General features: G+C 31.7%; 3 protein-coding genes across 5 annotated transcripts; 1 reads left to right on the forward strand and 2 right to left on the reverse strand.

The window, feature by feature from the left end:
• The first annotated feature begins 1,057 nt into the window (after positions 1 to 1,057).
• On the forward strand, positions 1,058 to 5,287 carry LOC123007860. 3 transcript variants are annotated; one of them, XM_044403345.1, is made up of 4 exons: positions 1,058 to 1,174; positions 2,813 to 2,954; positions 3,047 to 3,109; positions 3,168 to 5,287. In XM_044403345.1, exon 4 carries the CDS (start codon positions 3,665 to 3,667, stop codon positions 5,042 to 5,044), a length of 1,380 nt encoding a protein of 459 aa, XP_044259280.1. In that variant the 5' UTR covers positions 1,058 to 1,174; positions 2,813 to 2,954; positions 3,047 to 3,109; positions 3,168 to 3,664; the 3' UTR covers positions 5,045 to 5,287. The 3 variants fall into 3 exon arrangements, with proteins under 3 accessions (XP_044259280.1, XP_044259281.1, XP_044259282.1); XM_044403346.1 differs by having other exon boundaries at positions 1,064 to 1,174; positions 3,159 to 5,287; XM_044403347.1 differs by having other exon boundaries at positions 1,064 to 1,174.
• Positions 5,288 to 7,851: 2,564 nt separating this feature from the next.
• LOC123007859 (solute carrier family 22 member 3-like) lies at positions 7,852 to 10,211 on the reverse strand. The gene is made up of 8 exons (XM_044403344.1): positions 10,054 to 10,211; positions 9,557 to 9,779; positions 9,209 to 9,315; positions 9,001 to 9,155; positions 8,841 to 8,955; positions 8,308 to 8,795; positions 8,067 to 8,248; positions 7,852 to 8,020 (listed from the first exon to the last, which is right to left on the reverse strand). Exons 1-8 carry the CDS (start codon positions 10,209 to 10,211, stop codon positions 7,865 to 7,867), a joined length of 1,584 nt encoding a protein of 527 aa, XP_044259279.1. The 3' UTR covers positions 7,852 to 7,864.
• Positions 10,212 to 11,448: 1,237 nt separating this feature from the next.
• Positions 11,449 to 12,713, reverse strand: LOC123007720 (glutamate receptor 3-like). Its single transcript, XM_044403138.1, has 3 exons — positions 12,036 to 12,713; positions 11,709 to 11,983; positions 11,449 to 11,662 (listed from the first exon to the last, which is right to left on the reverse strand). The coding sequence occupies exons 1-3, from the start codon at positions 12,711 to 12,713 to the stop codon at positions 11,449 to 11,451; spliced, it is 1,167 nt and encodes a 388-aa protein (XP_044259073.1).
• Positions 12,714 to 13,329: the final 616 nt, after the last annotated feature.

Genomic DNA, 13,329 nt, shown 5'->3' on the forward strand with positions numbered 1-13,329 from the left:
AATTTTTTGAAAAAACTAATTGATGAACGATAAAGTATACGATAAGATTTTTCGAAATTTTTTTTAGAAAGTATTGATTATATTAGTTCGGCACAAGTTTCAAAATCTCAACCTGAAAGTGAACTATCATTTTATGATGTAATTGACCCAGAGTTGCTATTACCTTTTGAAATATTAGAAAAAATTAGACATTTAAAAAACATTATTATTCCTGAGAACAGCATATATGCAGCATCTGTTGCTTTTGTAGCTGGTTATATTATAAAAAAATTAGACGAGACATTTCACTGCGATACATGTCTCTCACCATTATTATCTACGGTAACTCCAGGACCTTTATTACGTTTAATTTGTCTTCAAGATCGTGGTGGTCTGATATACCCTAATTATAAGTTTGTGGGTATTTTAAAAGAATTATCAGACATTGTTTTGCAGGTTTTACCATATTTATTTGCAGAAAATCCTTGCCAACAATTAGTCAATCTTTTATATCCACATATTCTTCAAAACGTCATTTTTACCTGCAATGAACATAAAGAAAAGATTTGTAAATTAATAATTGAACTCTTGTCTAAACCAATTTTAAATAATATTTGTCTCGAAAAAACCGATAATGTAAAAAGSAAAGTTGTTCAGAACAAACCCGTAAGTCGAAAAATTTTTAAATTATAACAACATGATGTAGCCTCATCGAAGAAATCTGGTACAATAATTATTCTTCCCGATTGGTTCTTTCATGTTATTTGATTTCATTATTATAATTAATACATATTTCTATTGTATTGTTGAATTTTTGTTAACGTTTATTAAAAAAGAACAATTTCCATCAATAATTATTATTTAACTTAAAAGTAAGAAATTTATTTAGAAAGAATGAATTTATTAATGAAGTCCAGATGATTTTCAGTTAACCAAGTAGATGGCATTACTTACCGGACGATTTCGACGATATTTTTGAGGTTAGGAGAATTGACTTTTGGTTCGTTATGTTACGGCCGTATGGAGCGCAGCGGAAGACAGATGAAGTTGGCCATGAACGATAATATGGATGGCGCCATCTAGACCAGGATCGCGCGCGGCGCTGTTTCGGACTTCGGTCGATAATTCAGTTTGCCTTTTTACTTGTCGGTGGCGTTTGCATGTGTTTTATTAGATCTCCAATCGTTTTTAACAGGTAAGTCAATGTCTTGATATTTATTAAATGTTATAAGTAAAATGTAATTCGTCTGACATTCGGTTGTATATAAAATTAAAGTAAATCAAATAACTGAATCCTGACCCACGAACGTGGTTTTTATATTGTTGTAATCGTTTTTCAATGTCATAAAAGAAAAAAAAACATTGTTTTCGCGTCCAAAACATGGTAGTAATTAATAACTAGAATAATTATATTTATTATACTGTTATCACTGGGAAGTTGTAACACGTGTTGTACTACTTGTACTTAACTTAAAATTAGGTACAGGTAGGCAATTGCTTATCTGACACGTATTAGCATAGATAAACTATTATTAGTATTAGTATCATCATGGTACGTTAATGGACATTGTTGAATAAATCGCTATTTTTTATTAGTGTTGAAGTAATAAATTAAGAAAACAATAATAACAATTACGATAATAAACATAAGAACAAAAATAATAATTTTTAATTTATTAACTTGAAAACTTTTTTCGGAATTTTTGATATTCTTCATTGAATATATTTAAATTCTTGAATACAGTACTTTCCATTTAATTTACAATTTTTGAATCTTTTCATTTATTGCTCTCATATTTTTAGTAGGTATGTCTTTCAAATATTTTCAAAGTTCTTTTCTTTACATCATCGATGTTTTGTTTTGTTTCTTAATTCTGCTAGTTTCTTAGGATCATAATTATTGTAGTTATCTAATTTATATTCCAATTCATCTATTTTATTATAAGCGGACTCTAGCTCACAGTCAGTCATAATTAATTGTTCAAGGAATAAATTAGCTGCTTTTCTTGCAATATATTTATCTACAACTTCTTGTTTGAAACCAACTATTTTTGCTCCCCCTTCTAATCTGTCTATTTCAGTAATAATAGGTTTTAAATCTTTTTTTCATTTTTCTTTTTCATCGTTGCGAATGTATGAAACTAGTTTGTCCATTTATGACTGAAAAGTTTCTAAAGATTTACTAATTAATTCATCTGTTTCTTTATCTAAACTTATATTTTTACGACTACCTGCTTTATGTTCTACATTATCGAATATTTTTTTCTTTTATTTTTTTTCTCTTTTGTTCCCAATTGTTCCGATTTGTTCTCTTTTGTTCCGGATTGCTCTGGTTTGTTCCCGTTTGTTCTCGTTTTACATGCAATATTAATTCCAACTGAATTTAGTCCCATATTAAGGGAATTCTTTGTTAGTTTTTTATTTACAGTAGAATTGAGATATTCAATGGCAAAATTACGATTTCTCATTTGCGTTACTTTATTGATATTTCTTGGTATATTTAGTTTCTTTATCTTGAGTAAAAGATTTGTAACAATTTTTAAATTGTTGGAGTTCAGATTGTTGTCTTGTTTTTAATGGTGTGTAATACTCTGCAACAATTTTACTGTCTTTAGTATTTGCCATTTTTTTAAAATTTATTTTAGAAATTTTGTCTAATATTAAACTTTTGTTGGTTATGGTTTGCCATGTAATAGAGATTTGTTTTCGGTCTAATTTGACTTGTATGGTTAAAGGCAATTTATACCCCTTCTCATTATTAAATTATTATAAATAAATATCAAAATCAATGGTCTTTCCCAATGCAAATAATTGTGTTTATATTTTGCTACAGCTTTCTTGATAACCAGTCCAATTTTTTTTCTTCACCTTATTTCATCATGCCTGGTGGTAGAAAGAGTGGACGAAATACAACAGCAATAGAATCCGAAAAAAGGCCAAATTCCAACCCTGACGACACAGTCGAACCAACTGCAGTGAGTGGCTCACTTGTTTCAAATAAATATTTTGTTGATTCGCAACTTATGTGAATATTCAATATTTGTATGTTTCTGTATTCTTTTTCCAGGGTACAACATCCCACGGTAAAGTTGTAGGTGTGGATGGAACTGCTGCTATCTCTGGAAACAAAGTAAGTTGTTGTGTTAGTTACTAAATAATTCAATGACTTTTATTTACATAAACCAAAGATCGACTCTAGTTCATCACTGTTTTCGGAGATCATGGCAAAAGACCACTTTGTTGATAAGACAAAAATTATAGAGGTTCTATTCGGGGATTCAAAATATGTTCTTATCACAAAACCAAGACGATTCGGCAAGTCCACCATCATGAACATGGTAGAAGAGTTTGTGAAGAAGAAGGTATACACAACAGGAGATAAAGTAGGACAAGAAATTCTGAGGTCAACAGAAAATGATCGTGCATTTCCTGAGATGAATTTGCGTCTGTTTGAAGATGGGAACTTGGAAATTTCCAAGTGGGATGAGTTCTCTCGCCATCGTGGGATAATATCCGACCATTCACATAGATTTCCAACCGATTGGTAGTAGTGATGATTATCTGGGAATTTTTCTTGAGTTTAGTAATGCCGTAAGACGTGCATTCGAGGAGCACAAATATTTACTGTGCTCAACTGTGCTTGACAGAGAAGATAAAGAACAGTTTGAAAAATACCTGAATCCAAATGAGATACGACATGATAGCAAGCACCCCAGAAGCGATTTTATTGGCTTTATTGTCAATTCATATAACAGAAGCTTTGCCATTCCTAGCTAAAGTTTTACACAAACACTACAATCATGGAATTTATCTTTTCATTGACGAGTACGACGCGCCTATTAACAACACACTCTTCATAAATAAAGATCTTTGCGAAAAAGTTAATGGCCTGCTTACCGTTTTCTTTAAAAATCTTTTGAAGCGACAAGACAGTTTCATAGCTCGTGCTTTGATCACAGGGATATCTTATATGAGTTCAGTAAGCGTGTCAAACAATGTGAAAAAACACATGTTTCTCAGAGGAGCACTGGGTGGTGATGATAGGTATGAAGTATTTTATGGCATAACAGAAGAAGAACTGGAGCAGCTCACAACAAAGTTTACTGAGAAATTTTGGCAGGGCGTGAACAAACTCCCTAAAGAAAAAGTGGAATCATATTACAACGGATACCAAAGTATTGGACGGAGTAGAGTCAAGATATATCCTATTTGGTCAATTGTGAACGCTCTAGAAAACGGAGAGATAAGCAATTATTGGGAGCAGTCTGGAATCATAGCGGGCGCAAGAGAGGGACTTAAGATACCAATTGTTCGGATCGCAATTGAAAAGTTGTTGTCGGGAAGACACATTAAATGTGAAATTCCATATAAATTAGAGCTAAGACACCTCCATGACCTGAGTGACGTGATTTTGAAGAGGGAAGAGAAAAGGACTCTCTTAAAACCTGATGTTTACCTTTCCTTTCTGATGCAACAAGGGTATTTAGTGTATGAAAAAAATATAGAAGAAGACATATTTGAAGTTAAAATTCTTAATACATTTATTGAGAACGAATTTAGAAAACTGATCAATACGGATGTTGGAAATCATTATGATTATCTCACTGCAAAAGTAACGGCAGTGTTCGAGGAGTTCCTAGATGATCCAGATGATTTAAGTGATGAAATTGTGAAGAGGTTAATTAGTTCTATGCAGGAGGTATTTGAACATGTGAGCGAAAAATGGAACCAATCCCACGAATACATGTACCATTGTGAGATTTTCCACTGTTTGTGTAAGTCATCAAAGTACAAGTGTTGCACTGAACTGTCGGTACTTGCGTTCAATTCAGAAAATAAAGCAGTAATAATTAAGGTCAATCACTGTCAGAGTGCATTAGAGGCTTTTGAACAAATTGAAAGTATAGGCTATGTAGAAATTTTCAGGAAAAATTTATCAAAAGAAAAGCTCAAATGTGTTTGTATGGGATTGAATGTGGATAGCAACAATAAAGTAAGCATTGCCTATAAGAATGCAGATGAGCCTGGTTCACCACGTATTATTTCTTTGGAAAATGGAGACTGAAATGTACCTGTTGTGTTTATTACATTGTTAAATTTCGTTTCTCAATCAGGTTAAACAGTAGGTTTATGAAACATGTAAAAAAAGTTTCTAGTTATTATGTTCAAATAAAGGAATTTGCAAAAATTTTACGTCGAATAAAAATATTTTTTTAACTTTCAAACTTAAAATAATATATTCTTGGCCGGTTGTATAAAGATGTGTCAACATGATTTTAACTGATCATGTGACCCCTCTTTGAACGTGTTGATTGCTTTATTCATGTTTAATTGATTGTCAAAATCTTGTTAAAGTTGACACAGCTTTATACAACCGGGGCTTTATGATGAAAACAGTAAAATAATAAAAAAATCTTATCCAAAGGTGGGTGTTTTGCATTTTTTTTATATAAACAAATATAATAATCCTCAATAATAATTATTTATTTATTTTCAGTATGTTATGTATCATCTTTCAAACTTTTTTATTGTAATGACAGTTTTTACCGTACTAGTGCGGTAAAGAGAAGTTTAGCAGTTTTCATTGCAATTGCTTTCACTTGAATGCTTGTTAAAAAAATAAACAACTTCGTAACTAGGGTATGTATTATGTATCGTAAAATTTCATTTTTTTAATAAATAATATTATTGTTTTTCAATAATTAGCATAGACGCTATATGTACAGGATGTTCCGTCTAAACCCCACTTTAGAAGTATTGGGAGTTGGAATAATCGTATTTATTTGAAAATTGGTACATAGCCATAAACCATTAAGTTCTCCTAAATGAAAATATTTTCAAGATGGCGGCACTTCCGCTTATACCGGAAGTCGGTGTCAACTTTCTTATTTTAAATGGAAAGGTATATTTTTTACTGCGTTTTTGGATTAATCGGGTTATTTTAAGGGAGTTTTTATCAGGTCATATTTGGAGTTTTTAAAAAACTTTGCATCTGCACCTTCCACTTTAAAAATCGGTAACTCTGCTATTTTTTTAAATTTTGAATTCGTTTTTTTTCCGTTTGAAAGAGAAAGTTTAGATCTTTCTTCCGGTGTTCTCAAATTTTGAAAAAAAAATTAACAAACCATAAAATTTTAAGGTTACTTTTGTAATAATTCAAATACCCATAACTCAATTTTTCCAAATAAAATAAAAATAGTTCAAATTGTAAAGCAAAAGCAAAAAATAAACAAATGCTTGACCAAAAATTGAAGCGTTTTGAGTGTTTTAAGACACGAAGCTTTCCATCGTAAAAATGTAAAACACTCCACAACATCTCATTAAATAAACAAGGATTTTAGGAAAGGAAGTTGTTTCTCTCATTACATCCATTTTGTGTTTAATTGCGTTCAAATAATGGTAATAATCGATACATTTAATACCCTGAAAGTGTTTATTATTTTCTTCGAAATACCGAAAGTGGTAATCAAATTAATCTTAATCGAAGAATGGGCTAAAAATATTTAAATATTCCGTTTTTAACGAACTGGGAATTTGCTTTGTCAATGTTGACGAGTTTTTTAAACGCTTCAAAAATTTACAAATTGCGCTATCGTACAAAACTCATAAGGAAGTGGCTACTTCCCAACGTGAACTGTCATATGTCACGTTTTCCAAAATTTGATATCTTTATTGCCTTTCTGTTCGTTAAAGAGAATTATTGCGAATAAAATAGTATACAAGCTCGCTTATTGATATTGGTAATGAAGCACCTCCCACCTCGGTGTGTAATCTACTATTTCCTCTTTATGTTTCTCATTCGACTCTTTTTCTTAGTACAAACAAAACTATTTCAATTTTAACGTTTCAGGAAAAGCCACAAACCTGAAATTAGGCAATATTTACAAACAGTTTATTGTTGACGTAATAATAAACGCTTCAAACAACTTCAAAATGGGTCTGAAACTGTTACGAGTTTTGTTCAAAATCGGGAACTACTTAGCAATAACGCCAAAAAACTTTAAAGTTTGTGAACCAACGACTTCTGAATTTTTTTTGAGATGTTTAAAATTGATTTTTCAAACTGCCCAATACTAGATAAAAATTACCATTTTGGGTTCATAGCCACCAATGTGATATTTTTCACGATTAATGTTTACCTGAACGTTGTTTTTGTAAACGTTGTTGGAATAGATTTTGTCAAGCAGTTTACGATTAATTTTCCTAAATTGTACGTACAGTTTTTTGTAAACTTTCTAATGTACGAAATTTTGAAAATTCTCAAAATAAGGTACCAATTTTTGACACAAATACTTAAGACAAATATCACAAACACAACTCTAAAGAGAGTCTCCCATGATTACATACTTCTAAAAGAAAGTGTCAATATTTTTAATAACATTTTTGGATGGCCTATTCTCCTCAATAGGTCCATTCCAGCCTCCAAATGGTCGTTTACCCGTCTGATACTTTTCTCTCAACACAGATTGAATGGATTTTGGCCGATATTTTTGTCATGGTTTTATTTTGCGTAAGTTTATAAATTTCAACCCATTTCGTTCAACTTTTAATTTTTTCAGAGTGGCAACCTTGTGACTATCATTACATGCGACTCGGTTTTATCCGAGTCTGAGAAAATTCTAACAATTTCATTGAAACACCTGAAAATATCACCCAATTCCAGAAATTTGCTCAAATTCGTCGAAATGGGGGTTGCTAATTTTCCGAAATTTTCAGCAGCACGGTTTTTTTCAGTCAACAGGACTACGATTTTGAAAATTTTGGATGCGACAATTTCGTTTTTGGTCGTCTTAGTCCAGTTTCAGGTAGCGCTTAAATAAAGAGGTTCAAAAGAAAATAAAAAAATATATTTAAGATTCTTGTCTAATTTTATCACAATGAGCCCTCAAATGTGCATTTTGCCTTTCCCTATGCGAACAGCTTCTTCAATGGTGTCTGGCAACCTCACATCTCTTGTCTCAGGAAACAGGAGTGTTAAAAATCCTGCGATCACAGCCATGATGGTGTACAAAATCGTGGGTAAAGGGTCCCAAATTTGGGCCTAAAATTTCGAGTTTTTTTACTTCATTTGATGTTTTTTTGAGTACCAGTAGAGGAGTTTGGGGAGCCACCATTGAACCAATTGTGGAAAAAGTCGAGCATGCTCCTACTAAAGAATGTCTCAACGGTGTTGGAAACAGTTCGCTTGTTATTACAAATATCACTGTGTACGCAGCTGTGGAACCAAATTTTGCCAACAACCACAAAAAAAGACTTACATTTGGAGAGCCTGAAGAGTTAAATATAAAAAATTTAGATGAAATACCAATTAAAATGATTTTAATTTACCTTTTGGAATAAATGTGAAGAGGCAACAGGAAATGCCAGTTAGAAAAAAGGAGCCACTAAGTGACCTCTTTCTGCCTAATTTATCTACAAGGTAAATACAAGCGAAATATGCTGGTATTTCTACCAGAGTAGTTAGAATGAAATCCAAGTAAGGATCCCCCGCCAAGTCTATGGAATTCAGTGTTAGGCCAAAGAAAAGAAAGGAGCAAGTAATCCAACAAAAAAAGCAAACAACAAGTCGACAAACCAAAATCGGGGATTTAAACACATCAAAGAAAGAATCCTGAGTTTTGACTTGGCTCACTTTGAATAGTTTTTCTAAGGAGTGTTCCGATATTTCTTTACCATTCACTTTTGCAACTCGTTTTAGTGTTTCTTTGGCTTCTTCTATTTTCCCTTTACTCAAATTCCATCGAATCGATTCTGGGATTATCCAGAAATATGCAAACAAAAACAACGGAGGACCGTATAGAAAGTAGATAATAAGTCTAAAAATAAATTTAAACTTGGTTGATTAGAAAATAATTACATGCCTCCAGTCTTGGAATTTCCAAGCCAAACCTGCAACGAAAACTTCTCCTAAAGTGTAGGAAGAGCTTAGAAGTGTGCTAATCAAAATTCTTCTTTTTGGTCCTACCAATTCAACACCTGGAAAAAGGTGATAACTTCAGTAGATTAATAAAAATATTATACCCAAGATAAATCCACAAACGTAACTGCCTGCACCAAAAACAGCATCCAGAAATTCAAATACTAAAAACCAAATGTAGCTAGGAGCTTGTGTGCGAATTAATCCACAAATACTACAGAATATTAGCCCCAAGATAAATACGATTTTGCGACCAAACCTTAAGTTTGTACAAATTTAATTATGGAAAATATGTTGAAATCACTCTTTTACTTATCGGATATAATTCCCGAAATAAACATGCTTAAAAATTGACCCATGTTGTTAATGGTGCCAACTAGTGTTAGTTTCCACACGTTATCGTCGCAGTGAAGGTTATACTAAAAAAAAGGAAGGTTTTAAGGACAATATTTGCAAAAGTGAGTCAAAAAAGGGAGATTTTTGTAATGAAAAATAAAAATACAAAAAAAAGAAAATTTACGTTAAATTTTTAAAATTTTGTATGGGAAATTCTTGTAAAATTAAAGAAAATTTGTAGGTCACCTAGCATGAGGGCTGAAAGCATAAAAAAATATTTACAATATGTACTGTAATGTTTCAAATTTATAGAAGAACATTCACCTCTTGTAAAATACTTTTCTCTCTTGTTTTGTAAACAAATTTATTGCACTTTTCTACCTTGGTGGTAAAATTACTAGTTTCGGTACAATTTGCAAAATCATCTGTACCATTAATTGCATATTTTATACACTTGTCTGGAACTTTACCATCAAATGGGACAGCATTTTGTAACCAAGGTGGATCAAAGGGGGAGTTTTCTGTATCACATTTAGGGATTTCACATCTGAAATACACAAATTACAAATTAAATTAATTTATATAAAAAAAAAACTAAAAAAATTATGTGAAAATTTAGAATTAATCAAAATATAGTAATGTTTGCTCTTAGCACAATATTTGCTTGGGTGTTTTAGCTAAAACTTCTAATTAAGAAGTATTATTTAAAACATTATGAGTTTTATAATAAAAAATTGTCCAAAATAAAGTTTTTTAAAGTTTTGAAATGAAATTAAAAATTTTTTTTTAGAAATCTTTTTATAAAACTAAACAACACCTACCTGTACTCAACATCCCTAGCAGTAAACACAAATGCAACATAAGCTCCTGAATGTAGAATTGTAGCGAAACACACTAATCCAAAAATAAATGACTGAAACTTTCCAAAATCACCAAGTTGGATTAAAACCGAGTCTAAGGAACTATCTAAATTTGACATAGTGTTTGTTTAAAATTCCGAAAGTAGAAAAATATCACTTCATTTTACTTCAATTTAAATAAAAACATTTTTTTTATTCAACTAGCAACAGTAGTAGCTGCATTTCAACTAAATTTTTGTATTGTGAGCGACTATTTAATGTGGTTTTTATCGCAATAATTAACTAAAAAGTTTCAAATACAGTCACATGATATTTTATAGACAAATTCAGGAAATTAGTAGGTCGTTATAAACAAATTTTTGTGCCTTTCAGAAAGGTCACGGTCATTTTTGAAGATGTGTTGAGTTAAAACAATTGTAGTTTATCAAAGATTACCATAATTTCCCTAATTTTAACGCAAACAAACAATTAAAAATATAAAATACGAGTTTCTAATAAATTGGTTTATCCGCAAACGTCACAAAAGTGACCACTTTTATGACTAAATGTCAAGGTTTTACCTTTCAATCATGGAGTAAAAGTTTTATTTTTGCGCATAAGCGTTTTTACTTTTACCACGACATTATATTGACATTTACCAATGTTGTTTCTTTCTTGTCTCTTTCTTTGTAGATTATATCAGTGTTTAATATTTTGCACTACTAACTGCACTAGCTAAACTAAAAAAACTTTTTCGAAAATTTCAACACAAACTCCGATGCTGAAGTATGATGTTTGTATATAAGTGTTTTTATGATTTTATTACTTGTGAAGCATTTTGATTATTTTGTTTATTTACTTGCTCACTATAGTGTTGCTCTTTACTCCCGATCTGAATACGTTTGCGAGTAAAATAGTTATGTTGTTCGGAGTACAAGTGAGTAGTGGCTCAGCTAAATAAAAAAAAACATAATATACTATTTTTATATTCTGTATTTTGTATCTTTCAATTTCTAAGTGATAAGTTTTTATCAACTATTTATTTTTAGCTATGTTGTAGCACAACATATGAATTTATAGAAAAAATATCATCCATTGTTCTCTCTTTAAATAATAAAAAATATTCATTTCGTTTTTTTAATAATGAATGGCCTAAATTGAGACAAAATGAAACTGGATTTTAACTCGTGTCTACCAATGAATAATTTGTTATTTCTAACTCAACTTTTATGTAAACCAGACGAAAACAAATAAAAAATGAATAAATAATAATGAAGAGTATTGCATTTATTAAGTGCTCTTTTTTTAATTACATAAATTATCATTTGCTTTGAAAATGCGTGGTTTCTGTGCTTCTGCTTATTTGTTGTGTCGAAATTATCCCTTTCTACCACTTTTTTTCAGTAATATTTCAATCAATAAGAACCATAGTGCAATAAAACACCCAGTAGCAAAAATTTCAAAAGAAAAATAGATATCGACGATTCCGACGCTTTTAAAACTCCCTCCCTTGCTAACACAATTCGGTTTTTTATAATAAATTCGATTCATTTGACGATGACGTATACCACTTTCATAAATTTTTCTAAAACTAAAATATAAAAACCATCATTGCAATATCATATTTTCCCTCTTACCTAACTTTGACAATTTCCTTATATGGTGAATGTTTCCTCATCGTAATACTTGGATACACAACATTCAAATAATCGATTTCGCTTAATCCACATTTTTCGTGTTCTTGAAACGTGTCCATTACCACCTTGTAACCAGATGTTGTCTCAATGTGGAAGGCGAAAAACTCGTTTTTCACCATCTCTATCCCCTTTTCTGCACTCATGAAATTCGGTTTCTGACCTTTGGGGGCTATTTTCTTCTCGTAGATTGCTTTCCTAGTGGGTTCTTTTTGTGTCTGAAATATAAATAAATAAAAATTCAGTTTGCTGAAACAAATGTGGCATTACCTGAAAGTAATGATGGTTATATACTATATCTTCAACCCCCAAGCTTATTTTTGAGTTGAGTAAGTCTTGCAAAGTGTTAATATTTGCAGACGTTGATTGTAGAAGCACAACAATGTTCGCAGAATACGACGTGTACAAGAACATTAAAACCAAGAACACGATGAACACAGCAATTCGTCCAGACAAGCCTTTAGGCTCGTTTTCGGAGCCTTGTTGAGTAATGGCCCCAATTTGGACCATAACAACATCAGAGAATTTTGGTTTTATATTATCAACGTTATTTCTTCGTTTTAAGGCATTTTCGTACTTACTTTCGCAGAGAACAATCAAATACAAAATTAAGACAGTAACTCCTATGGTAAAATACCAGCAGTACCAAACATTTATATCGAAGGGTAAAGTGAAGAGATTGTTGACGTAACTCAACGGCGATGCTCTTAAGATAAATTTTAAGTCTGTTGGAGTTGTTACTGAGAGATAATCAACAATTGTCATGCGATCAAGAGTGTAGAAGGATACGGTACCGCCGATTTCGGCATTACCGTTTTGAATATCGCCGAACATACCCCCAAAAAATTTCGTATCGTTTTGCCCCTTGTACCCCCAGGAGTCTCGCTGAATGAATTTCTTCGTGCAATTCAGCATCTCAAGCATTGGATTCACAAGAGCAAAACTCATTCTACTATAGGACTCGAAGTGTCGAAAGCGGTAATCCTCAATATCAAAGGGGTATTCTGGTCTCGTGACCACATACGAAACCGTTAAATTAACCCCACTTAAATTTGATCGATTTTGAGTTAACACAAATTGATTGTAATACTCAAAACTATTATTCGAGAAAATTCCCAAATCGTTAAATATCAATTCCGTGTCGTTTTGGGCCCGTTTGTACCAGAGTTTTAGATGAAATCGATCATTTGAAATTTCTGAAGCCACAGCAAAGTTACTGTCCAATAGCAAATCATTTGTTGAAAATCTTTGATTTGTAAAATTTTTATCGAAAACTAGCCATTTGTGTGGAGCTTGAAACAGTTTCAAAATTTTGGCCTAAATTTTGTGTGAGGTGTAGAAAGAAAAAGTACTCACTTGGCCAAGAAGCGAATTGAAATGGGGACATAAAGTGTCACCAACTATAAGTGTATTTGGGGAAATTTTGGCCAAATTGGCCTCCCAATGATTTGCGATCACATTTAAAACAATATTTTCTTGCAGCAACTCTTTGTATGCAGTAAATGTTTTTTCTGAAAACGGTTTTGTGATATTCTATATTCTATATTCTATATTCTATATTCTA

This window comes from Tribolium madens, unplaced genomic scaffold (assembly GCF_015345945.1).
Source record: "Tribolium madens isolate multiple individuals breed KSU strain unplaced genomic scaffold, Tmad_KSU_1.1 Scaffold_3;HRSCAF=73;Tcas5.2_LG2, whole genome shotgun sequence".
NCBI lineage: Eukaryota > Metazoa > Arthropoda > Insecta > Coleoptera > Tenebrionidae > Tribolium > Tribolium madens.

Excerpts from the sequence above, each read along its gene's own strand:
- LOC123007860 (XM_044403345.1), top strand. The coding sequence starts at position 3,665 with ATGAGATACGACATGATAGCAAGCACCCCAGAAGCGATTTTATTGGCT.
- LOC123007859 (XM_044403344.1), bottom strand. The coding sequence starts at position 10,211 with ATGTCAAATTTAGATAGTTCCTTAGACTCGGTTTTAATCCAACTTGGT. Across the intron at positions 9,780-10,053 it reads GCTAGGGATGTTGAGTACAG|ATGTGAAATCCCTAAATGTG; the intron begins GTAGGTGTTGTT and ends TGTGTATTTCAG. Across the intron at positions 9,316-9,556 it reads AGAAAAGTATTTTACAAGAG|TATAACCTTCACTGCGACGA; the intron begins GTGAATGTTCTT and ends CCTTTTTTTTAG.
- LOC123007720 (XM_044403138.1), bottom strand. The coding sequence starts at position 12,713 with ATGAGTTTTGCTCTTGTGAATCCAATGCTTGAGATGCTGAATTGCACG. Across the intron at positions 11,984-12,035 it reads ATAACCATCATTACTTTCAG|ACACAAAAAGAACCCACTAG; the intron begins GTAATGCCACAT and ends TTTATATTTCAG. Across the intron at positions 11,663-11,708 it reads AAGGAAATTGTCAAAGTTAG|TTTTAGAAAAATTTATGAAA; the intron begins GTAAGAGGGAAA and ends TTTATATTTTAG.